Source organism: Psammomys obesus, unplaced genomic scaffold (assembly GCF_907164565.1).
Source record: "Psammomys obesus unplaced genomic scaffold, mPsaObe1.curated_primary_1811, whole genome shotgun sequence".
Lineage (NCBI taxonomy): Eukaryota > Metazoa > Chordata > Mammalia > Rodentia > Muridae > Psammomys > Psammomys obesus.
The window spans coordinates 7,001,287-7,027,863 of NW_026585797.1; the positions used below are offsets into that span (position 1 = coordinate 7,001,287).

The 26,577-nt window shown below is 40.5% G+C and overlaps 1 protein-coding gene across 1 annotated transcript in view; it reads left to right on the forward strand.

Moving 5' to 3' along the window:
* The window catches only part of Mdn1 (midasin AAA ATPase 1), a 128,241-nt gene that overhangs the window by 27,142 nt on the left and 74,522 nt on the right, over positions 1-26,577 (forward strand). Inside the window, exons 15-32 of the mRNA XM_055599247.1 lie at positions 2,279-2,339; positions 4,113-4,324; positions 5,473-5,576; positions 6,520-6,664; positions 7,255-7,351; positions 10,541-10,654; positions 12,544-12,691; positions 13,125-13,235; positions 15,256-15,407; positions 16,184-16,362; positions 17,005-17,213; positions 17,671-17,817; positions 20,536-20,677; positions 22,474-22,608; positions 22,687-22,825; positions 23,393-23,531; positions 23,949-24,076; positions 25,665-25,809. Coding sequence (XP_055455222.1) covers positions 2,279-2,339; positions 4,113-4,324; positions 5,473-5,576; positions 6,520-6,664; positions 7,255-7,351; positions 10,541-10,654; positions 12,544-12,691; positions 13,125-13,235; positions 15,256-15,407; positions 16,184-16,362; positions 17,005-17,213; positions 17,671-17,817; positions 20,536-20,677; positions 22,474-22,608; positions 22,687-22,825; positions 23,393-23,531; positions 23,949-24,076; positions 25,665-25,809 — 2,507 coding nt within the window. The remainder of the gene's footprint in view (positions 1-2,278; positions 2,340-4,112; positions 4,325-5,472; positions 5,577-6,519; positions 6,665-7,254; positions 7,352-10,540; positions 10,655-12,543; positions 12,692-13,124; positions 13,236-15,255; positions 15,408-16,183; positions 16,363-17,004; positions 17,214-17,670; positions 17,818-20,535; positions 20,678-22,473; positions 22,609-22,686; positions 22,826-23,392; positions 23,532-23,948; positions 24,077-25,664; positions 25,810-26,577) is intronic.

Consider the following 26,577-nt stretch of genomic DNA (forward strand, 5'->3'; position numbering starts at 1 on the left):
GAGCCCTGTGTGCTTGGGTTAGATGCATGAGTCACTATGCCTAGTTTGGTGGTTTTGTCTTGTTGTTGTTTTCTTCTATGTAGTAAATCTCAGGGTATTAAAGTTTGAATTGGCCTCATTCCACATGCAGTTTGTTTCCCTGTAAATAACCACCATTTACTTATTTTAATAGTCTTTACACATACATGCATAGAAGGATGCATGCATATATATATGGATGTGTGTATATATATTTTTAAATGAATAAAATTAATCTATATATGCCATACATACTGCTTTTCCTTTGTGGTGTAGCTCAGGTTTACCTCCTGCTTATGAACCTGGTGACCCTCTGCCTTCTTGGATAACATTACAGTGGATGGCAAGACTTGCTTATGTTTGTGCTTAATTAAGTCTGTTAGACAACTTTTTAAAATATCTTCCTCCTCTTAATGGCCAAGTAGTATTACATACCCTGAATATTTATTTAGTCCTAATTTAGAAGCTTCAGTTTATTGAAGGATCTTTTTGTTTGTTTGTTTTTTTGTTTCTTATATTTTCAAGATAGAGTCTTACTATGTAGCTCTGGCTCTCCTGGAACTCACTCTATAGACCAGACTGGCCTCAAACACACAGAGATCTGCCTGCGTTTCCCTCTGGAGTGCTAGGATTCACGGCATGTGCTGGAGGATTTTTTTTTGTTTTGGTTACTATTTTTAGATGTTAAAGAATTCTAAGATACTGAAATTTATTGAGAACGTCAAAGAAAAGGGCATGTGTGAAAACTTACCCTGCCTTTTTAAGAAATGCATTGTGATTTTTCAGTGAGCTTTTTTTTGGTTTTGTTTCTGGCTCTTTGTTTTGTGTAGTGAGAATTTAAAATTTTTCATTTCTTTAAAAAAAACCCACAGAACTATTATAAGTATATGTTTCATTGTATTTCATGGGGATGTAGCACTGCTTTGGAGAAGCTGACTGTGATTTGCCTGGTGCTCTGCCTGGGGTGTAGTTTTGCCAGCTGCAGGTAGTTTCTGTGAGTGTTTGTAATTCTGGGGACTTTTCAGAAGGTAAATAAATTCTAGGGCCCCAGAGGCAGGGTAGGTTTTTGTTGTTGGTTGCCTGCTTGCTGTTAGTTGGTGTTTGTTAAGTTGTACGCGAAGAAGAAACAAGAAGGAGTTGAGTTAGATATCCTATGGCAAAGATAAAACTTGCCCCAATGAGCTCATTGCCCGTAATCAGCAGGATAATGTTGCCTCTTTCCTCTCTGTCCTTTTTTCTCTCCTATCTAGTGTTAGGGGGTGAAAGGAAAGAAGAAAAAAAGGGGTAGAGAAGGGTGGAAGAAAAACCCCACAAAGTAGCAAATTCAGGCTTCAGTTTTATTTCTTTTTGTTATTTTATTTTGTTTCTTGCAGAACGGGTTTCAGTTTCTGTTAGGGTCATCTAGAGAGCTTTAGGGTGAGACCCAAGACTGTTAAGCCAGGGTGTGCAAAAGGTTTTCCACAGTGTTGTTACAGTTTATCTCTTTTGGTGGGAGATATTGGTGGTAAGGGAAGCACCTTGTGTGGGCCAAATCCCATGCGTTGGCTTGCAGCCAAGACACAGGCCGTGTGAGGCCCGGGTCCAGCAGGCCGGAGGGCAGGGCCAGTGAGACTGGAGCCAACAGAAGATGAATGACAAATCTCAGATGGTCCTTTTTTTAAGGGCAATATAAACCCTGGACAGAGGGAGGGATTTCAAGGGTGATTGTGTTTGATTTGCTGGAGTCAGGGGATGAGGGATACTTAATGATCCTATCACAAGAAGGAAAAATACAATACTTAATTATTCTATTAGGAATGGGAGGGGCACTCAAGTACAATTGAAGGACTGCAGGACTAAGATCCTTAGCAGGGTGGGTCTTTTCTAGGAATTGCTAGATGCTTGTTTCCTTATCAGGGAAGGGTCTGGCCTGTGATCTGTCCCAAGGGCTATGTGATGCTCTTCACAAGACCTGGGATCACCCAGATCAGGGAAGACTTTTAAAACGCCATGAGGAAAGGAAGTCTATCAGCATAGACCCAGTGCAAATAAATTGGCTTTCCAGAGATGACGTACTTCAGCATTATCCAGTAGAGCCCCACAATTCCTGTTTTTTTGAAACAAGTTCTACTCTGTCTTTCTGGCTGGTCTGGAACTCACGTCGCAGAGCAGGCTAGCCTGGAACTCCTGGAGGTGTGCCTGGGATTAATAATATTATCATCACATCCTGGCTCCTTTAAGTGCTTGAAATCATCCTTGTTTGCTTGTTTGCTTCTTAAAGGTCACCATTTGAGAGTTGTCAATATGAATCAACAAAGTGAAACAGCAGACTTGCTTGGAGGGTAAGTGGGTTCAGATAATTAAAATCCTACATTGTGTTTACTGCTAGAGATGGAAAACACTGTTTTCTTACCAAGTCAAAGCTGTCCTGCCTGGAGGTTATGCAGAGAGCTATGGCCCTTCTCCTATCAAAATATAGTTTGTTTTTGAGACAGGGTCTCACTGTGTAGTCTGACTAGCCTTGGAGCTAACTGTATAGACCAAAATGGACTCACCTGCCTGCCTCTGCCTTTCCACAGGACAGGAACTAAAGACATAAGCCCCTATGCCTGGTGTGCAGCCCAGCACTGGGCTAAGTTTTTGGTGTGTGAACTTGAGGGTACATGTATGTGGAATGCAGAGGGCAAGTTGCATAGCACAGTATTAGCTTAATCTATTGGTGTGTACTTAAAGGTGCATATTGCCATAGCATGAAGGCAGGTTGTATGAATTCATTTTATCTCTCTCTGCCTAAATGCTGAAATTGTCGGGTTTGGCAGCAAGTACTTTTACCTACTGATCCAGGTCATTAGCCCCTCTGTTAAATTTAAATGATACTTGAGGTCCTTGTGCTCAAAGAGATGTTTATTTAATAAGTGCTTATTTTTTATTGGTATTTTGTTTTTTGAGACAGGCTCTGTCTATAGTCTTGCCTAGCCTGTAACTCTCTATGTAGAATGTTATGCCCAGTTCATGAGACCCCCAAAGACCGTCAGGAATTGACTCTGCTGCAAATACATGAGGGTTTATTGGATATGTACTCTAGCCCAGGTTGCAAAACTTCCTGTGAAGCAGGAAAGGAATGCAATGAAGGGTCTGTTTAGGGGAACAAGGTTTTTAAAGGGGGTGGGGGAACGCAAGCAGGGAGTTGTGTGCCTTGGCATTACACGATTGGGTAAGGGAAATTGACTTTTGAAATGATTGGTTTATTTTAGGTGCCAAGACCATAAACAGTTCTGGTCTGGGCCGGTTTCTTAGCAACTGTATCTCTAGTGGTCAGGAAAAGAATGCAGTAAAGCTAGTTCTTTCCCCAGGTGGCTGGACATGTCTTCATTTGGCTGCTTAGTTTTCATAGACACCTGCTTAGTTCACATCCTTGTTTAAGTCTCTTTCAAATATTCCCTCTTCAGCATTTGTCACTGCTGTGTATGTTGTGAATACCCCTATTGCTTATTGCTTTACTGTAGTTACTATATAATCTATAGTACCTAAATCACTGTCTGGTTATAGAAATGTTTTCTGTGTTATCTCTGATTAGGTTATAAGCTACATAAAACGAGGACCATGTAGGTGTTGCTAACTCACAGCTTAACAATGAAAGATGCTCCATACATTTTTACATTTAAAAAATGCCTATCAGTGTGTTAGTGATAAAAAGTTTGAGAGTTCCCTTATTTTATTCACTATTCTCTGCAAAATGCTTCTCTGATCAAAGTTGAGAGCAGCACTGTACCTGAGCCACCAGGGCTTGTCTCTACTGTCTAGAAAAACTTTTTGAAACACGGCTTGTCGCCAAGTACCACGCGTGTTTATTTAGATGTAAGTGATAGTAAAATAGATGACATGTCTTTTGTTGTCCAATTAGAAATTTCAAACTTCTATTAGCACTTTTAATCTAAAATGTTTAATCTTTATCATAAATTGGCTGAACATTGAAATGCAAAAAATTAATCAAAGCTGAAAACTTAAGATTCTCAGTGTTGTATTTGTGTTTCTGATTTTGATTGGTTTTCATTGTGTTTCTTAGTTTCTGCTGCATGATTTTATGAATCACATTTACCTTTTTCTTTTTTCAGGTTCAAGCCAGTGGATCATAAGCTTATTTGGCTGCCTTTACGAGAGACATTTGAGGAACTGTTTGTCCAGACATTTTCTAAGAAACAAAACTTTACCTTTTTGGGACACATTCAGACCTGCTACAGGCAGAGGCGATGGCATGATCTCCTCAGACTAATGCAACACGTACAAAGGTCAGCTGTTAACAAGGAAGGAAAGGAGAGCCAGCCGGGTAAGCACGTGCAAGAATTAAGTAACAGAAAAGTGTAATTGTATAGGCCTTGGTAGGGGTGACTAGTTCTGGAGCGTTCCCACTGCCATGCTTGTAGACGTGGTTCTGATAAGGTGGCTGGGTGGTCCTGGTGCACAAGCACTGCCTCATAATCAGGATGACGCGTTTTCTGAGAAAGAACTGGCTTCCACAAGCTTTTGGTAGCTTACTTGTTTTCGTTTTGCTTCCTTATCTATGAAATGCTAATACTATCAGCTATGTGAAATGATCCTCTCAGGGGAAATGCATTATCAGCTGCTTGTACATGTGCGTTAATGGTGACTGTCCCGTGGTTAGCATTATATAGGTATTTGAACGTAGTCCTTTATACTTTTTTCTGATGCAGAAGCGTGTAAACACACTGCATATGGGCACAGGACAATGTTCAGACACACCAGTAAAACGTGGAACACAGGAATGTTAGCGCATCTTAACCAAAATATATGATAGACAAATTTAAAGGAAAGAAGATTTATTTTGGCTTGCGATTTAAAATTAATGTCAGTCCATCATGATGAGGAGGTGTGGCAGCCAGCAGGAGCCGTCCCATCTGTGGTAGTGGGAGAATACTTCAGAGAAACCTCAAAGCAGAGAGCAGCTGGGAATTGGTTCTCTCTTTACCTCTGTGGGCTTCAGGGATCAAACCAAGGTTGTTAGGCTTGGTGATAAGGCCCTTTATTCCCCGAGGCCTCTTGCCACCTCTAGAAAGCAGATGTAACTAAGGGCTGGAGTGAGAGATATTCAAATGACTGGTCTGAGAGACTTGTTTCTTGCCGGCTAGTCCTCCCTTTCTAAAGAGATGCTCAGCGGTACAGAGTCATGGCTTTTGGTGAGGACATGACCATGGCTCTCAGCACCCATGACTGCTGCCTCACAGCCATCTGAAACTCCAGTTCCAGGGGATTCTGACACTTCTGGTCCCTGGGGCCACCAACACTTACAGACGCACACACACACTTAAAATAAAACAATAACTTTTCTTTTTCCTTTTTTTTTTAAAAGTACCTCTAGACAGGGAACATACATTATAAACATGTTCTCTTGGGGGACGTTTCAGATTCAAATCATAAGACTTCAAAATGTAAGGTCTTGTCTTTATTTCTTCCTAGGGCTACTTCTAAAGGAGAAATGGGAAGCATTTGGCCTTAGGATCAACCATGCCCAACAACAAATGAAAATGACTGAAAATGCCCTTTTGTTTGCTTTTGTGGAGGTATTTTATTGTTTAGGTTAATGGGGTGTTCACCGAGAGAAAGTCTGTTAAGGGTTTTCATTTTGTATTGTCTTTGTGTCGTGCCTGCTGTTTAAGACAGAAAATACATAATAAAAAATAAGATAAGGAAAAGATTGTGAGCAATGCTCTTCCCAGTGCTTAATGAGCACCGGAATGCTTACTTAAGGGTAGTGCACTCTGCTACTTCACGTTTGTCTGATGGTGCCAAGCACAGGCTTTAGTTTAGTTGTCTGTGTGAGTGTCTGCATTTGGATAGGATTTGGGTGGGATTCAGTGAGTGTGGAGTTTGACCAGGCCATTGTCACCTCCTATTTGCTGTGGGCAAGTACCATCTATATTAAATTGGTGTTGAGCCAAATAAAGATTCCTTTTGATATTCTTAGAAATACACTGTTAATAGGCTGTGAATTACAAACACACTTGATTTAAAAAATCTATATACACTCTTGATTTGAAAATTTTTGGGGTCTTGGTATGTTTTTTGTTTGTTTGTTTGTTTGTCTGTTTTTGTCAGGGTCTCGCTGTGTAGTCCTGGCTGGCCTAAAAGTCAGAGAGATCTGGGGTCAAAGGTGTGTGCCACGACCCCAACACACACACACACACACACACACACACACACACACACACACACACGATTTTTAATAGCTAACTGGGTGTTTTCCAGCATCGGAGTTTGTTATATGTTTACTTGATTACCCATCTACATAACTCTTGTTTATATCATCTTACCTTGTAGGCTTACAGATACTTCCTTTACCATTTGGACATTTACAGAGTTTACTTGGCCCAACACTGCCAACTGCCTACAGTCATTTGTCATTCAAAGTACAGGTTTATTAGTGGGAAAATATGGCCATGGCTCTGTTCTTAAGTTTACTGTGTGACTTCTTTTGCTAACTGTGCCTTTATTGTTATCTTCCAGGGTACCTTGGCTCAGGCTATAAAGAAAGGAGAATGGATATTACTAGATGAGATTAACCTGGCTGCTCCTGAAACCCTGGAGTGTCTGAGTGGTTTACTTGAAGGATCTTCTGGCTCCCTGGTTTTGCTTGATCGAGGAGACACAGGTAGCACTTAATCCCAGTGGGGTTTGACTTGGCACTAAGTGTTGGTCAGTTAAAGGTGAGATTGTTTTGAGTAAACATATTCCAAAATGGAATTTATTATTTAGAAAATAAGTTCCTGGGGAAGTATAGTGAAATAATACTAGGTGCTTCAGGGAATGCAAATAAGAGTACAGTCATTTTTTAAGTATTTAAGTGGTAGATATGTAAACACTGTCCAAATAAATATAAGCATAGGTCTTCGATAATAAATAATTAAAAGGGAACAAACACACCAAAAAGACTTGAATGGCAGCATGATGTTAAGCTGTGAGAGAGTGAGTGAGTTTATCTCCCTGCCTGTTTGTCTATGCCACCCTCGTGTGTGTGTGTGTGTGTGTGTGTGTGTGTGTGTGGTGTGCACGCACATGCTTGTGCTTGCGCTATCTGTCTGAAAAGTAATCTCACTGAAGACTCAGAAAAGACATGGGTGGTAGAGCAGGTAGCATCAGTTCTGCTGGACCTTGGGCTCTCTGAGTTTAAAATTGTCTTTCCCTTGGGTTCTTTCACAGGTCACTCAATTGCTAAAAGTTGTTGAATTTTTCTTTTAACAGAACCACTGCTTCGGCATCCTGATTTTCGTTTATTTGGATGCATGAACCCAGCTACTGATGTGGGCAAAAGAAATCTGCCACCAGGAATAAGAAACCGGTAAGAATTTTGTTTTCTTTTCTTTATTGGTAATATTAACAAAACCAGACTTCAAACACTGGTTGACATTTACTGGTATCTAATAGAGGAGTATTGATTTCCTTACTTGTTAGTCCCCTTTTCTTTAGATTGTGGGCATGTAAGAAAGTCTATAGCAGTAGAGAATCATTGTTTATTATTGTTTATTAGTTACGCTGCTTCTGCTGGTTGAGGCTATGCTCTGTACCTAGTTCTTTGGTTATTAGTATGATACTTAATAGGTCTTGTTGAACACATTCATCTTTCAGCTATTAAGGGAAGTTTCATTTATAGAACATAATATGTTAAGTGCTTATTTTGGCATATTATATATGTAACATTAAAGAATAAAATTTAGTGTTAGTAATATTTATGTTGTTTCATGTTTGAAAACAGCCACTAAAGTCAATTACAGGCCAAGAAGATGGCTTTGAGAGTCAGAGCACTTGGAGCCAAGTGTGAGAACCTGAGTTCAGTCCCTTGAAATTACATGTTAGGAAAAACCTAGTTCCTGCAAGCTGTCCCTTTGAAAGTTTTACCAGCAATGTGACATTCCTGTTCGTATATCATGCTCATACGACACAAATGCATGTAATTTCCTAGAAAGCCTATTCAGTCTACTGTTTTCATTATTAAAATAATAGACATAGATAATTTTTAGAAATTATATTAAAGTATATATTTTCTTCTAGATAATTTCAGTTTTTATCTTGGGGGCGTGTGTTGTTTTTTGAGACAAGATCTTATGTGTAACCTTGACTGTCCTGGATCTTTTTTTGTGGGGAGGATTTATTTTTATTTTTTTCTTATTTTAATTTATTTATTATAGTTTATTCACTTTGTATCCCAGCTGTAGTCCCCCTAGTAATGTCCTGGATCTTTTTATGTAGATCAACCTGACCTTGAACTCAACAAGATACAGCTGTTTGTCTGTGTCCTTAATGCAGAAAAAGTTTTGTTTTGTTTTTTTTTTTTAGGTGAAGTTGAGTACCTTGGTGTTTGGTGCTTACATTTATGATAGGACAGTGATGTCAGTGTTCCCTTGATTAGAGTGAAGTGCCCTCCTGTATCACTTGTGATTGGTCGTAGTTTACGTGTGTTTGTAAGATACTAGAATAGTGATGCCTGCTTGATTCCTGGTCCCATTTGATTGGAGGGCTTTTGTCCATTGTTTTACTCTAAGGGCACCACCTATCTTTAAAATTGTGTTTTGTTTTTTTTTTTTTTTTCTTTTTAAAGATTTATTTACTTATTATTTACAAAGTGTTCTGCCTGCTTGTATGCCTGCACACCAGAAGGCACCAGGTCTCATTATAGATGTTTATGAGCCCCCATGTGGTTGCTGAGAATTGAACTCAGGACCTTTGGAAGAATAGCCAGCGTTCTTAACCTCTGAGACCCCTAAAATGTATTCTTATAGACAACAGCTAGATAGGTTTTCTTTCTAGATCCATTCAGTCAGATTATATCTTTTGATTGGAGAATTGAGATCATTGAAGTTACTATTGAAATACATGTGTTGTGTGTAAGTTGTGGTCATCGTGTTACTGATTTTTGTTGGTGTTTGTGTTTTCTGTGGTATTTAGTGTTTTACTACTTACTGCAGCTTCATATTTCCATAGTCGCTCAGCTACACTCATTCCTGTCCTCAGCCTAAACTACTGCTTCCTGTATTTTTTTTTCTGTAGTTTTTCTGGGTATAAGTTTTAAGGCTGTTTATATCATATTAAATTTTTCTTTGTCCTTCAGTTATGGCAGGTAGTTTTCCCGAGCATACTTCTAAGTTGGCTGTCATTGTCCTTTATGATTTGAGTGCATTGCTTCAGGCTGTGCTGCCTATGAAAGCTTCCATTAAGAAGTCAGCTGTTATTTTGATGGGTTTTTCCCTTTATAAATCACTCGACTTGCCTTTTTCTCTTTCAGCTTTCTATACTATTTCTTTGTTACATATGCTTAATGTTTTAACTATGATATGCTATGGGGATTTTCTTTTCCTATCTTGTCCTTTTGGTGTTCTTGTATTTGTATCTTTCTTAGGCATTATGTTTTCTTCTATTATGTTGTTGAAAATTTGGTCTATGCCATTGATTGGGATTATTTCTTGTCTGTGTTAATAATTTCAAGGTTTGTTCTTTTCATGGTGTTCCACTTTTCCTGCATTTCTTTCTTGTGTTCTTAAAATGTTTCATTTTCCTTGCTTATTTGGTGGATCCTCCTCTTCATCTTTGAGTCTTGATCATCTCCTTGATTGTCCTTGTCAGACTCCTCTTTGGGTTTTCTAGTAGTACTGTTGGATTTTTCAATTCCTCTTCAGTGTTTATATCTCATGGTTGAATTTTGTTCTCAAATCCTGCAATGTCCTCATTTCTATCAGCCTTGTGTTTCTGTTTTTGTGGGCATCATTCAGAACATTTTTTTCCTTTATATTCTTTAGCCTTAACTTCATTGAGCAGTTTGTTCTTTCAACTCCTTGAAATCTTTGATTGAGTATATGATTGTTCTTTTAAATTCTGTGTTCTGGGGTTCATCTCTACAGGATGGGTAGGTTTGGAGAGAAGGTACTGTCTTGATTTCTCATGTTGTTGGTATTTTGGGGATGAGATTTAGGCATGTGCACTTTTGTTAGTTCTGTGTCTGATATGACAGACAAGAGAATGTATGGATGTGTTGGCCCTAGAGCTTGCAGATGGCTTGGGAAGAACAAAGTCAGGTAGACAGAGGGGACTAGGCTGCTGTGAAAGGTGTGCTTCCTGGTCTAATCCTATAGTGTGGGGTGGGTCTGGCTGTGTAGGTAGGTTGAATATGACCTGGGAGGGGCCTAGAGGTTGACTACGAAGGAGACTCCATGCTCGACCCTAGAGCAGTGGTTCTCATCCTTCTAAATGCTGTGACACTTTAATACAGATCCTCGTTTAGTGGTGACCCCCCCAACAATAAAATTATTTCCGTTACTATTTCATACCTTTAATTTTGTTACTGTTATGAATCATAAATGTAAGTATCTGTTTTCTGATGATCTTAGGCGACCCCTGTGAAAGGTTTGTTTGACTCCAAAAGGGGCTGCGAGGTGGAGGCCACAGGTGGAGGACCACTGTCCTAGAGAATGCAGTGGGACACATTCATTTCTTATAAATGATTAATAATTTTCTTTGGTTAATAATTCTCTTACAGGTTCACAGAACTTTATGTAGAAGAATTAGAAAGTAAAGAAGACTTACAAATTCTTATTGTGGATTATCTGAAAGGACTGAGTGTGAGCAAGAGCACTGTGCAAGGAATTGTAAAGTAGGTTATCTTTTGCTCATCTTTACACGATTTCTTCTGAGCATCAAAAGTCCATTCCATACAAACACACACACACACACACACACACCACACATTTTCATGATTTGCTTCAGTGTGGAGAAAACTAGTCGAAGAATTTGCTTGAAAACTGAAACCTTCTGTGAATTCTCCCAGGTTTTCCTAAAGAAACCACTTACACCATTTAGAATCACTACAAATGAAACGCACAGGTGCTGTTCTCTTTGATTACTTCTGTATAGTCATAGCTTAGAATTTGAATTCCTAAATTGTAAATTGTCTTTTATCTTCCTCTGGTCTCTTTCCTACTTAGGATTTGCATATTAGCTAGATGGAAGCCAGGAGTTAGTTTGTTACTGTAAATTGAATTAGTTTTAGGATTTAAAGGCTTTCCATGTGTAAGTTATAGAACTGCGGTATGGGTTGATACTTTGAGTCTCTCTTTCATGTATTGAAGGCCATATAGAAAGACCATAGTGTTTTGTGCAGTAAGCCTTGGGTGCAGTGTTGGTTTAGGAAACTAGAACCCATATGTCACTCTGAGCAAATTACTTTCCTCTTGAAGAGAGTATAATATGGGAAGGGTTGTAATAGTGTATTAGCTATTTGCCTATTATTTTATAGCTTGTTCTCCACCCCACCCCACCCTACCCCTGAAGCTTTTGTGTTGCAGAGTATCAGATCTGGGACCTTATATGTGCTAAACAGGTGCTCTGTATCCCTGGCTGCCTTCAGCCTCTTGGGTGCTGGCATTAAAAGCATGTGCTACCACGCCTAACTATTACACTTGCTTTTTTTAAATATAACTATTTTTCAAATTATTTATCGGTACTGGGAATACGCAACATATAAAAGAATCTCAGCCAGTCTTAGTGACACATGCTTGTAATTCTAGTAGTTGGAAAAGCTGAAGTTTGGGGATTGCTGTGAGTTCAAAGTCAGCCTGAGGTATGAGACCCTCTCAAAAGAGAGAGAGAGAGAAAGAGAAAGAAAACTCCTGATACTTGTAGATTTGTTTTTCTACCGTTGCAAATAATAACTGGGGAGCTGTAATGAGCAAGGCAGAAATACATTAAAGTGAAACAGAAGTCTAATATAACCCCAGCCCAAATGAATCCCTTATATTACACGTGTCAGTCATGGAGTAACTGTCCTGCACATCCACTGGGCAGAGGCTTGGATTTTATCTGATTTTTGTTTGGTTTCATTTGAGCATGTAGTTGATCACCAATTACAAAACTATGCAGTGTGGAGTTCACATTGCAGTCTCCTGTCTTATGGAGAATGATAGTGTTGACAGTGTATGCCAGTGGTCATTGTTCCCCTCTGTTTTCTAACAGTTTGCCATTACTGAAGATTGAGCTGTGTTCTTTCAAACTTCATGAGTTCTGTGTGTAGGTCTTCATTTGCCCCTCAGGTAGTGCCTACTCTGGAACACTACATATGAATCAGCCTTTTCTTGTTACTTTGCTTACAAGACACAAGTTCCTCAATTATCTCTAAAAGTTCAAAAGTTCCTTTTGAACTTCACATTATGTAAAAAATAGATTTGTACAGACTTATATGTTTTGATGCATGCTTTAGGATGTTGTATGTAAGCTTGACCATTTCTGTTTTATGAAAATCTCTGGGCAGTGGTGGCGCACACCTTAAATCTCACCACTTGGGAGGTAGAGGCAGGTGGATGTCTGAGTTCCAAGTCAGGCTGGTCTAAAGAACGAGTTCCAGGACAGCCAGGGCCACACAGAGAAACACTGTCTCAAAAAAACAAGAAACGAAGCGCAAATAGCCTTTGGTAAATAGAGATGAGGAAACGGCAGAAAAATAACTACTATTTAATAAAATGGCCTGTAATTTTATCCTCTCTGTAGCTTCTATACTGCTTTGCGGAAAGAGTCTGGAACAAAGCTGGTAGATGGAACTGGCCACAGACCTCACTACAGCCTCCGGACCCTGTGCAGAGCTTTACGGTTTGCAGCTTCCAACCCATGTGGCAACATTCAGCGCTCACTCTATGAGGTGTTTCTGCTGTCTATCTGACTTAGGAGCTGGGTGGATGGACTCATCGCAAATGGGAGCAAATAGGGATACAAATGCCTCATTTGCTAGTGCCTGCTGGCCTGTTTTGTCTCAACACTTCAGACAAGTGCTGCTCTACCCTTTTTTTTCTACCACCTTATCACATGTAAAAGTTGTTCTGGGCCAGGTGGTGGCAGCGGCACAGTGCACGCCTTTAATCCCAGCAGAGGCAGGCAGATCTCTTGAGTTTGAGGCCAGTCTGATCTACAGAAGGAGTTCTAGGACCACAGGGTATGCAGAGAAACACTGTTTTGAAAAACCAAAAAATGTTGTTCTGGGATGTAAAACCCCAGGAAGCTAAATTTTATTTGTAAGTAAAGCCTAGGAATATAAGGCCAGTTTGTGTTTATCTATATTTATGTTTTCTCTCCAGGGCTTTTGTCTGGGTTTCCTGACACAGCTTGACCGGACATCACACCCCATAGTTCAGAAGCTCATTTGCCAATACATTATTTCTGGCAATGTCAAAAGTCTGCTGAAACAGGTATGTTCTTTGACATTCTATTTGTTTAATATAAAAGGCTGAATTGTCACAATTTTAACTGTTTGAGAAAAACTATTTTCCTTTCTCTCTTTTTTATTGTATGTGTAAGAATATGTGACTGCTATGTGGACACCAGAAGAGGGCATTGGATTTCTTAGAGCTAGCATTTGTGATGGTTCTCCGAACCACCTTGTGGGTGCTAAGAATTGAATCTGGGTCCTGGAAGGAAGCCAGTGCTCTCAATCCCCTAGCTATCTCTCCAGCCCTGTGTTGGGAAAAAAAATTTAAAGACTATAGATGCGTACTGTCACCACACCAGAGGCAGTGGGTCCTCGGAGACTGAAGCCTAAAAATGAGGCAGACTAAAGTTTCACTCATTAGCCAAACTTCAGAGCATCGGGCAGTTTATACGGTGAGAGTTAGTAGGAGTCACCTGAGTAAAGAGTGCAGTCATAAGAACCAGCTACAGGTGTGAAAGCAAGTTTTTCTGTGGAGGCAAATAGGCTAGTGACAGTGCCCACTTGTGATGATCTGAAGTAAGCTCACTCCTGTCTGCCACACCTGGGAGGGGCATGAAGACACTCCCAAGAGCAGCTTCGCGGTTTGAAGAGACGGGCTCACAAGACTTACTCTCCTGGGATTTTCTCACAAGCACTCAGTTCTTTTCACATTCTGTTCTTAGACTGTGTTGTCACAGTGCTTGACTTAGGTGGTGAGATTTTCAATTAATTTTACTCAAGATTTAAATTCTATAGATAGCCCTTTCCAAATAAAGTGTAAATTACTCATTTTAAATTCTTTTGTGATCTTGCTGATTTGTTGATGTAAATTCTGATATGTATGTGGTCTAAGTGAGGCCTGTGCGCAAGGATATTATTATGTTGCTTTCCTGGTTAGGGGCAGGGAACTGCTGAGATCAAACTTAGGATCTCATTTATGGTAGGCAAGTACTGTATCCCTGAGCTCTATTTCCATCCCCAGCTTTCCTTGAAAACCAAAGCTAGTTAACAAATTATGCATGTGAGTGCAGGTACACAGGAGCCATGGTGTGCATGTAGAGTTCAGAGGGTAACTCTCAGCATATGGCCCTCCTCCTGAGCCTCCAGGCTGGCTCTATGACTGCTTCTCTGTTGAGTGTTCAGGCTAGTTGGCTTGTGAGCTTCTGGTTGATTGTCCTGCCTGATCCTCTGAGCTCTGTAGGGAGCGTCACCACATGGAGCTCTCTTCATAGGTTCTGTGAGTTGGACTCAAGTTGTCAGGCTCGTGTTTCATGTCTCCTTTAGCCTGCCCGTATGTTATATTTTTTGTAAATTGCCAGTCAATCACCGGGATTTGTCTTAGTTACTGTTGTATTGCTGTGAAAAGGCACTGTGACTAAAGCATTTACTTGTTGTGTTGCTTACAGTGTTAGAGAGTTAGTCCATGACGATCATTGAGAGAGGCAGATACACATGGTGCTGCAGATGGGTGCAGGCATACCTGCAGACAGAGCATTTTCTCCGTAATGAAAACAATCAGATTGGGCATTTTACTAGGTGGGAGAGCTGAAGCATATAATATGTGAAGATTTTTGATTTCTCTTCTTTTTTTTCTAAACTTTCTTACTCTCATCTGATTTGAAAACCAATACAAAAAAAGTTTGTTCTCATGTTTGGAATTAATTTTGTGTTTGTATTTAGCTCACAAGTTTTCTGTTGGAAACACTCAGAGCAAAGTAGTATTCTTGATAAGGACTTAATTTTTTACTTTACTCCCCTCTGAATGCCAAATTTGACATAGGACTGGGGTCATTTCTTAAAGTCTTTTGTCTTTTTTTTTTTTTTTTTTTTTTAAGATTATTCATTATTTATTCAGTGTTTTCCTGTATGTGCACCAGCATGCCAGAAGAGGGTAGCAGATCTCACTATAGATGGTTATGAGCTACCATGTGGTTGCTGGGAATTGAACTCAGGACCTTTGGAAGAATAGCCAAGTGCTTTTAACCTCTGAGCCATCTCTAGCCCATCTTTTGTCTTTTTAGCCTATTCCAGAACCCAAAGGAGGCCGCCTTATCCAGGTTGAGGGCTACTGGATTTCAGTTGGAGACAAGGAGCCTACAATAGATGAGACATATGTTCTGACATCTTCTGTGAAGCTGAACCTGAGGGATATAGTCCGAGTAGTCTCTGCAGGGTACGTGTGGGTTTTCACTCCTGCTCTTGTCAAGTTTTTGTAAGAGGTACAGTGGTTACTTAGCCTGATTTTCTAGACTCTGACAGAACTTCTCTGGTACTCACTGGCTACCTGAACCACTGCTTTCTAAAAACTATTTTCCAATGATGCATTTCCTCTGTGTGACTGGTGGGGAAGATGTAAAGACAGAGTACTTGACCATCTAAGTTGTTTGTGGTTTGGAGAGGTCGTTAAGTGGTTGAGAGAACTTGCTGGTCTTTCAGAGGACACACATACACTTGCAGACAAAAAAACAAATCCAAAAATAAAATTGAAACTAAGCTTGCTTTGTTATTTTGTTGATTTCTACTTTTTGAGGAGTGCTTGTTCTCTAGACCCATCTCAGTGCTTGGCGTGCTTTACAAGCCTCTCACCCCACCTTGTCTTCAATACCAGCTTTGGCAAGTGATTCTCAACTGATTTACTCAGAATTCAGGTTGCTTCAAGTAACTTTGGAGATTATCAATGTAGTTGACAAAAAAAAAAAAAAAAAACCAAACATGTTCAGCCAACCATGGCAGAGTACTGCTTTAATTCCAGCAGATGAGGGAGAGACAGACAGATATCTATGAGTTCAAGGCCATCTTGGTCTACATAGCAAGTGTCAGGCCAGTCAGAGCTACGTAGTGAAATCCCTTTGCAAACAACAACATCATAGAACTGTCTCAATGCTAAAGTATTCTTTTCAGCTCCCGTCTTGTCTCTTTGTAATTGCTTTGTTGGCTGATATTTTGCAGAACCTATCCTGTGCTGATTCAGGGAGAAACATCAGTTGGTAAAACAAGTCTAATACGGTGGCTGGCTGCAGCAACTGGCAACCACTGTGTGCGTATCAACAATCATGAACACACGGATATTCAGGAATACATTGGTTGTTACACGTCTGACACTTCCGGGAAGCTTGTCTTTAAGGAAGGTAGTATTACTGCATTACTTGAATATAGACCATGCTTTCAGCCCCTCTCCCCCTTTTATATTTCAAAGATAGGGTTTCTCTGTGTAGCCTTGGCTGTCCTGGGCTTGCTTGTAGACCAGGCTGGCCTCGAACTCACAGATATCCTTCTCTGACTTCCAGAGTGCTGGGATTAAAAGGTGTGCACCACAGCACCCAGCTTAGACTCATTTCTTTTATTATCCATTCTAATTGAGGTACCTGAGCTATATCACAATAGCAGATAGTTAAGGCTAATTCCTAGGGCACTGGAATTCTTGTGTTGGGCCAATTTTGAGCAAGACAAAGTGTAAAGATTCAGAGAATAGGGTAAAGAGGGAGGATTGGAACACATAACAAGAATTTGGTGATTTAATAAAATTAAATGTCGGAGAAAATTGAGCATGTTGAACAATAGATACTTGTCAACCCTCGCTCTTGGTGGTTAGGAAAAGACCATGTCTTCTTGGATTGGTAGTATCACAGATTGTGTGAGGGTCGTAACTGGCTACAGAGAGTAATTTTCTTGGTGTTGTGACAATAGAGTAGAACTGTTGGTTGTACATGCACATTTTAGGGCCTCAGTCACTGATTATACTTTTGCTAATCCTTGTCATTTCCTTCTAGGTGTTCTTATTGATGCTATGAGAAAGGGCTACTGGATTGTCTTAGATGAATTGAATTTGGCACCTACCGATGTGTTAGAGGCACTCAACAGACTGTTGGATGATAACCGTGAATTGTTCATAACAGAAACACAGGAAGTTGTTAGGGCACACCCTCGATTCATGCTTTTTGCTACCCAAAATCCCCCAGGCCTTTATGGAGGCAGAAAGGTATGTAACATTTGCCTCCAAAATCTGTTCTTTACCATGTGAAATGGTGAAGTCCTTGTTAGGAATGAGACATTTTAGTCTCATTAAGGGTTTGAATTTTTGTGGTGAATAAGAGCTGCTATTTGTAAATCAAATCAAAAATAAGATTTCAATTAAAATATTATTTTTTATCACCTCCTTTTTCTCCTTCCAACCCCTTCCATGCCACTCTTTTCATGTTCTCCTCTAGTTCCTCTCAAATTGATAGCCTCTGTTTCTTTGCTTATTATTGTTACATATATAGATTGGTCTGCAGACGGGTGCACAATACATAAATACAGTCTGCTGAGTCTACTTTTGTGTATATGATTTTAGGACTCACCACTTTGCATTGGTTATCCCGTTGTGGGCTCGTTGTTAGAATCGGCTTCTCATACACACATATGCATATTTCATTTTGTTTTTATACATTGCCTAGGTGCTGTCTAGAGCCTTCAGGAATCGATTTGTTGAATTACACTTTGATGAGCTGCCGAGTTCTGAGTTGGAAGCCATCTTGCACAAGCGATGTAGTTTACCACCTTCTTACTGCAGTAAACTGGTTAAAGTCATGTTGGAACTTCAGGTATTTAGATTTATATGGACTGTTTTAGTCAGCATTGGCATCACGATTTGATGGTTTTTCTCAAGTACAAGTAGGGCTTTTGTTTGGTTGGTGGCTTTGTTTTGTTGTGGGGAGGTCTTGTTTCTAAAGTGTGTGTTAACACCCTTGTTGTGTCTCATCCAGAGGCTGGGCCAGGTGACCCCAGAGCTCGTGTGTTCTGAGCAAGCTCTTACTGAGCTCCAGCTCCAGCTCTCACTCTTGTTCTTTTGTAATCAGCACTTTCAACATTGTAAATGTTTGTATTTACTCTATATGACAGTGGTTCGTAGTAGTAACTCTCGGCAAAGACCAACTACCTACTTTTTCAAGACGGATGTGTCATGATGATTAGAGTAGCCTAGAATTTGTGACTTTTTTAGAATTCTGTTTTTTTAATACAATTTTTTATTTATTACAATTTATTCACTTTGTATCCCAGCTGTAGCCCCACCCTTGTTCCCTCCCAACCCCTCCCTCCCTCATCTCCTCCCTTGCCTCTCTCCAAGTCCATTGAGAGGGGAGATCCTCCTCCCCTTTCTATCTGACCCTAGCCTATCAGGTCTCATCAGGGCTGCCTGCATTGTCTTCCTCTGTTACCTGGTAAGGCTGCACTCTCTTCAGGTGGAGGTGATCAAAGAGCCAGCCACTGAGGAGTTTTGTTTGTTTTGGTGTTGTTTTTTTGTGGTTTTAAAAATTTTGTTTGTGTCTAATCAGTGCTGTCTGCATGAGTGTAGGCAACTTTTCTGTGGCTGCATTTACTGAAGAGAAATGACTCCTCCTCCCTCAGTAGCCATCATTTGCTTTGGATGGGGCTTTCTGAGCCCCTCCTTCATCCATGTTTAGATTTTGACTTGTTTGATTTTGTGCAGGTCTTATGCAGGTAACCCCTGGCTGCTCCAGATTCATGAGTGCAACCATGCCAGATGACAGCATTTCACAATGCTCTTCCCTGTCTTCCAGCTCACAGATTCTTTATCCCTCTTCTTCCATGATGTTTTCTAAGCCTTCCTAAAATTGATGTAAATACCCCATTTTGGGCTGAACATTTATAGTCATGTATACACAGCACTTTGAACAGTTACTAAGCCTTTACATTGGTTGCTCACTGCTAAAAGATGTTTCTCTGACCAAAGTAAAAAAAAAACCCACTAATTTATAAACAGAATATTAGAATGCAGATAACAAGGTGGCTCTTTAGTAGAGCATTATCATGAGGTCCCTCCCTAGGACCTGTGTCTTCATTGCTCAAGTGTACATTGCCAGGCATGAGTTTCCTCCGGTGGAGCAGGCCTCATTTCCAGCTAGAATGCAGTTAGTTACTCCCAGAATCATGGCACTATTGCATCAGTCAGTACATTTTGCCTGGCAGGTCGTTGTTGTAGCATCCAGGGTCCACTACTGGTGAATCCATTAATGACTTTTCTTCCCACTAGACTGTACACTTCTTTTCTATACGCTGAAAGGTAGTTAGCTACAACATATTCTACGCCCTCCAAAGTATATTGTGTCCTCAGCAGTAGGATTTTACCACTTCATTATAGTGAGCAGCCAAAAGCAATGGCAAAAACATATGTTGTAAAATAGTTGATTTCCATGCATCTTTAGTTTTGGCTAACCCACTTTTGACACTTTTCCCCATGCCTCCTGCTTTCTTTCTGACTTTAATCTCAGTGTTCTTCTCTTCTTTCATGTCACATGTGTTCTATCTTCTTCCCCCAATTTTCTGTTATCTTTCATACTTGTTGATTATTAATATTTAATATTGATTTATCTTTTATTTGATGTGCAGTTATTCCTAAACCAACTGTATACCCAAGTCACCACACAGAAGCTAGGATTCATGTAATTAACCTAGAGCACAGTGCTGGGCAATAATTACTCCATCCTAACCTTCCAAGCCTGCATAGCTTCCTCCCATTCAGATATCCCACATTATACTTGCTTTTTAGTCTTAGGTCCAGTTCATTTCTCTTAATGTTTCCAGGTCCTCTCCTCTCAATCTCTTTTCCAGCCTTTCCTCTCACTCCCTTCATTCTCCTCCCCTCCGGACCAGGGTATCCCACCCTATTCTCTCCATTGCTCAACACTGGCTGGATGTTTAATTGACAATACAGAGAACAAATGGTAGCATGTTTACACAAACAGGTGATGCTTAGAATAAACATCACAATGCAGTGTCCAGATTGAAACCAGATAGTGTTGTAGAGAAATCAGCATTTGAATGAACAAGGGTGTATTGTATACCCTTGAACACAAGAACACTACCAACACCTACTATTTAGATTATTCTCTTTTTCTCTATAGGAGATGGAATTTCTTTTTCATTATTTCTTTTTTTTTTTTTTTTTTTACTGTTATTGTACATTCGTTCAAATTTTTTAGACAATTGTAGATTATTTCCATTTCTGAGAAGTTAAATCTAGTAAAATGAGTTCATTCAGAATTTTTTATAAACTGGCTCTGGTGGCTCACACCTTTAATCCCGGCACTCAGGGAGGCAGAGGCAGGCAGATCTCTGTGAGTTCAAGGCAAGCCTGGTCTCCAAAGGAAGTCCAGGACAGTCAGGACTACACAGAGAAACCCTGTCTCAAAAAAAAAAAGAAAGAAAGAAAATGAAAAAAAAAAAAAAAAAGTGAGATATAATGTATGCTTCCTGTTCAGTACAGTAAGACACAGTTCTTTGTTTTTATACTTTAATAGTCCTACCGTAGACGTTCGTCGGTGTTTGCTGGAAAGCAGGGTTTTATTGCCCTTCGAGATCTGTTTCGATGGGCTGAAAGATACAGACTGGCTGAACAGACTGAGAAGGACTATGATTGGCTACAGCATTTAGCCAATGATGGTATGTTTTAATACATAAAATCATGCCAGATGTGTTATGAAAACAACTGCTTTCTAAATTAATGCAGCCTTTGTCCTCAGCTCTAATTGCTCTTGTGAACAGTTCATTTTTCTGCCAGGCCTCGGCTTCCTTGTGGTTTCCTTGTTTGGGGCTGGGTCTTGCTTTCTAGCTTTGGCTATTCTGTAGTTCATGGTTCACTTGCCACCGCCTGTGAGTGCCAGGATAGTAGACATGCCCACTATGCCCAGCTTCTGTGGGTTTTCTAGCCCTAGCATAAGGAGTTGAGTGTGGACAGTAGGAATTACACTGGAGGTTGGTAGTCTGCTACCTTCAGGGTGGTGAACAAAGTTAATCTCTCAAAGCAAGCATTTTATAGTCTTGATTAGCACCAGTGACTCATACGGCCTTTTTGAAATAAGGAGCATGAATAAAACTGGCCTGTGACGTTTTTCCCTCTGGCACTAAGGTGGTTTTCTGGGGATTAATCCTGCTTTGCTGAGTCAAGGGTCAGGATCCTGATTTAGGGAAGCTGGTTCTTTACCAGGTTAGTTCTGGCCACTTATCTTCAAGCACCCTAATGGAAAACATGGTGATGTAGGAAAGGAGTTTATTCAGTATAGCTATGATAGGAAGACAAGACTGGGGCATGGGACAAAAGTACACAGTCTAATGTCTTCAGTCTTGTCCTGGGAGCTAATGAGCTTTTGGAGGACAAAGTGAGTATAGGTAAGCAGTGTTAGTCTATGGCCTGGTTGATCATTTTCTTAGGGTACCGCACAGTGTCCTGTCAGCAGTAGGAAAGTCTGTGCTGCTTGAGATGGTTTTGAAACTTGTCATGGAAGCTATATCCACTTAGCTCTCTATTAGATTGCCAGAGAGGATGACAAGGACAAGCCAAGTGGGCAAGATGATGTTAGACCTTCAAGTTTAGCACAATGGCCTCAAGTATTCGTTAAAGGTATTGGTTAAAGGTAGAAATTGATAGTCTTGTTGATTATGAAGCCCCAGTGGATAGGTAATACTGAAGTGCTATGATCCTAGCTCTTAGATTGAGGCAGAGGGATTAGAAGTTGGAGGCTAGCCTAAGTGGCATAATGAGACTCTGTTGGAGATGATAGAGAAAACATTTTGTTTCCTTTTTTGTTAATGTAATAACAGGATGAAGCATTTTTATTTGTGTATGTACCTGTGTAAGTCCCCACCTGCACCTAGTTTTACAATATTCTCAAATTTCAGAAGCTTCTTTAATTGCTTGTTCATTTGAGGAAGAGACTCATAATGTAGTTCATAACGCCTGGGACTTGCTGTGTAGCCCAGGCTGTCCTTGAACTCATAATCTGACTCACCTTTCAAAAGATTACAGGCTTGTGCCAGTATGCCTGATTCCTTCTTTTCTCTTTGTAAGTGTAGGTAGCCATTTCTTCTCACTTTTCCATGAGCTTCACCTACATGGGATTCTACAGTATATATACTTTGGGCTCTGAATTTTCGGTTAGTTATGCTATTGTGTAGGGAGTGACCAAATCCTCTGTTTTCTTTAAAATTATTTAACAGCCCATCATGTGGCGACAAGCACAACTAATGTATGTCTTTCGGGATGCACACTTGTTCATTTGTGTTTGAGGTGTGTGATAATCACATTGTTGGACCATGGCACTGGCATGTGGTTGGTGTAGTGGCTTTTCCTGTTTCCTAGGCTAGTGCTCCAGTGGCAGCAGCACGCCAAAGTTACTGTTGCTTCACGTACACTGTTCACTGTACTACGAGTGCTTAATTGTCCCTTTTCTCAACCTCAGGTTTCATGCTTCTGGCAGGCAGAGTCAGGAAGCAGGAGGAGGCTGATGTGATTCAGGAAGTTCTTGAGAAACATTTCAAGAGAAAATTGTGTCCTCAATCTCTCTTCTCCAAAGAAAGTGTTCTAAAGTTACTGGGTGAGTAGACCTACATACCATAGGAACATGAAGCAAGTTGTGCTCATTCGAGCCTACAGTTTTACTCTGCTTTGACAGGTAAATCATCTACCCAGACAAGTGTCTTGGAGTGTAAGTTCAGCCATGTCGTGTGGACCGAAGGCATGCGGAGACTGGCAGTGCTGGTGGGCAGGGCGCTGGAGTTCGGGGAACCTGTGCTGCTGGTTGGAGACACTGGGTAAAGTCCTGAAGCCGTAGCTCTGTGAGAAGTTCCAGTTTACTGCTGGGGGATTGGCTTACATCTACAGCGCTTTGCAAAGCACTTTGGAGTGTCTCTTCCCTTCCTTTCTCACTCTTGTCTTTTTTCCTTTCCCTCCATTTTCTTTCAAAGCAAGATCTGCTATTTCTTTACCTTCATACTAAGTTCTTTGTTTATAGAACAAGTGTTTTCTTCTGTTGTATCATTGGGAACTTTTTATTTATAACTGTTTTGAAGTTATTCAGTAGATGTGGAAAGAAGTTGCTAGTGTCTATTGGAGAATTTATAAGGAGTGTTTTCTTCCTCTCCCTTGATTGCTATTGGTATAACTAAAAGAGCGAAATGTTGTGGTTGTTGCCTTTCTGTACAGAGGATCTGAGAGGCCCTTCTGTTGTACAGAAGAGCAGGATGAGCCTGGCTGCAGAGCCTTGAGTTGGATTGGGGCTGTGATGGGGTCTCATCATGACTGCCTCTTGCTGATGCAGTGCTCGTGACCACAGAGTTGGAGTGGGTGCTGCTTCCTAATGTGCTGTTTATCTCTAATAGCTGTGGGAAAACTACGATCTGCCAGCTGTTTGCAGCTTTGGCAAATCAGAAGCTCTACTCGGTCAACTGCCACTTAAACATGGAGACATCAGACTTCCTGGGAGGCTTGAGGCCAGTGAGACAGAAGGCGAATGACAAGGTTTGTCTAAGAGCAAGTATTAATTTGTTTATCTAAAGAACTGTGCTGGGCTGAAAAGATGGCTCTTCTTCCTGAGTTCAATTCCCAGCAACCACATAGTAGCTCATCAACCATCTAGGTCTGTACCCTCTTCTGGCATGCAGACACACATGCAGGCACAATACTATATAAATAACAAATAAATCTTTAAAAAAAAAAAAAAAAGAATCATGCTTTGCAAAATTGTAGAATTGTTGGATTTGTGGTAGAAGATCTAATTCAGATTTGTGTGTGTGTCCATACTTGACTGCTCTACAGGGAAGCTCCACAGATTTTTATCTTTTTCTTAGACCCTTGCTTCTTGAAGAATGCGTGCTTTACCTCAGACATCTAGCTATGTGTGCATTTAATTCTTCCTGCTTCTTTTCGAAATCATAGGAAGAAATGGACACAAGACTCTTCGAGTGGCATGACGGACCATTGGTTCTGGCCATGAAAGAGGACAGCTTTTTTCTCTTAGATGAGATTTCATTGGCTGATGACTCTGTCCTGGAAAGACTGAACAGGTAACGTAAGTGTGGGGCTTGTGTTTGCTGATGAATTTGCTGGCCTGGTCTCATGTTCCTTAATAACCCATGCTTGGTGCATAGGAAATTATGGAATATTAATACTTCATGATTAGTGGATAGGAAATGATGGAGTGTTAATACCTCATGCTTGGTGCTCAGGAAATGATAGAATGTTAATACCATATGCTTAATGCACTGGAAATGATGGAATGTTAATACTCCACTCTTGGTGCACAGGAAATGAGGGACTAGGCAGAAGTTGCTGCTATTTTGGCTTTAGAGCTTTGGTGGTGGTAGTTTTGTTTTCCCCTCAACAATCAGAGACAGTCAATATGGGATGACAGCGCAAGCGCTAGTTAACTTTTTTTCTACACTCTGTCTTTTCTGAGTCTTCCGTGTTAATTTGTTTTATGTGGTTGTGTCCATGCATGTTAACATGGGCATGTATGGAAGCCTGGGGTCAGTATTCAGGTGTCTTCCTCGGATGTTCTCTCCTTTATTCATTAATATTTATACAGTGTTCTGCCTGTATATGTGCCTGTGCACCAGCAGCGGGCACCAGCTCTCATTATAGATAGTTGTGAGCCACCATATGCTTCCTGAGAATTGAACTCAGAACCTTTGAAAGAACTGGCAGTGTTCTTAGCCATCTGTGCAGCCCCTCTCCATTTTATTTTTCAGACAGTCTTTCATTGAGCCTGAAGATCATTAGTTTAAGTATACTTTTGCTAACAAGTCCCAGACTCAGGTCCTCATATCTGTGCAGCAAGCCCTGTCTCGGCTGAGCTCTCTCTCAAGCCTGCTGAAGTTACCGACCCTGATGTGGCTCCAGTCCTCTTGCCTTGATTCCTTGGCTGCTGGGATTGCTAGTATGAGCCAGCACCCATACACTTCTGCAATAACATTTTGAAGTTCATCCATCTCACAGTATATATTATCTGTATGTTTCTTTTTATTCCTAGCAGCATTGGATGTATGACGTTTTATTTACCACCTCACTAATTTGCTATTTTTGTAATTTCCACTTTGGGTTTATTATAAATGGTGCAACAGTGAACCATTGCGTTTAAGATACCCACTGTCTTGGTAGTGCATTAGAAGAGCAATGTAGAAAAAGAAATCGGTTTGGTTTTTTTTTTTTTTTCTCTCTCTCTCTTTTTTATCAAAAGTATGGTCCTGGGCCAGTGAATGGCCCTGGGCAAAGGTCCCCATGACCCCATTTGGTGAAAGGAGAGAGCTAACACCCAGAAGTTGTCTTCTAACTTCCACCTGTGTCCTGTGGAACGCAGAGGCCTACATACACACACATACACCCAAAATGAATACAAAACTTCAGAGAGAGCGGTTACTTGTGTGTATAATGGTGCTTATCTGGAATCCTAGCATCGGGGCAGAAGGACAATACGAGAGCAGACGTAGGCTCTGTAATGAGGCTCCTGTATGCAGACTGCATATGACAGGACACCACTAAACTGTTGCCTCCACAGAGAGCCTCACTTTTTTTTTTTTAATTTTTTTAAGAATGTTGACGTCCACAGACTATACATAAGCTATCTCTATTTTTTTCCTCTAATTTTTCTGTTAGTGTCCTTGAGGTGGAAAAATCTCTGGTATTAGCTGAGAAGGGCAGCCCTGAAGATAAGGACAACGAAGTCGAGCTCCTGATTGCTGGGAAACATTTCCGGATCTTAGCAACCATGAACCCTGGGGGTGACTTTGGTAAAAAAGAGGTAAAATTGCTTCCTGGAGCAGAGTTTTGGTTTAGTTTTCTGCTTCAGCTTATGGACATCCACAGCTTTAGCATGTTGTAATATATTTGAATTGTGTAGTAGTTGACAATTCATTGATAGATTATAAATCTATAAAATGTATTTGTAATCGTCATTGTTGAAAAAATATGTAGACATTTCACTCAGTGCCCAAGATTTCATGAGTTTCTGTCTCATCTCTGACTTGTTACTGTGAGCTGCCCTCTTTCTGTGTTACATTTAGCTGCTCTGGCTCACACGTTGCTATGAGACTCTCATTTAGTCCTCATGTGTGTTCCTGTTTGAGACAACGTCTCCGTGTCACGGAGCCTCCTAGGAATGCAAGCATGTGCCACTATGCCCAGATAAAGCTTACTTTCTTAAATACTAGAGTTTTCTCATGAGTGATTTCAAAGTGTCCAGTAAATGTCACAGCAATATTAGTTAGCCTGGAATCCTAGCATTTAAGAAGGTCCACAACATGGGCACATAGTGTGTAAACAGAACGTGTTCATTCTCTTACGGCTTATGTGAATCACCATCATTGTGAGTAAAGTTCCTTCTCTTCTCTTGAAAAAGCTCAGGGAGCCAGTCAGTGAGAAGGGCAGTGTAGTGTGCTGGTTAGGTAGCTTGAGAAGAGAAGGAGTTGAATGAGGCAGTCAGGACTCTTGTCAGCTGCCCAGAATGCGGGCATGGCATTTTTCTCAGTGCCATAAGAGAAGACTGTCACTGTGCTTTAGAGATCTGTTT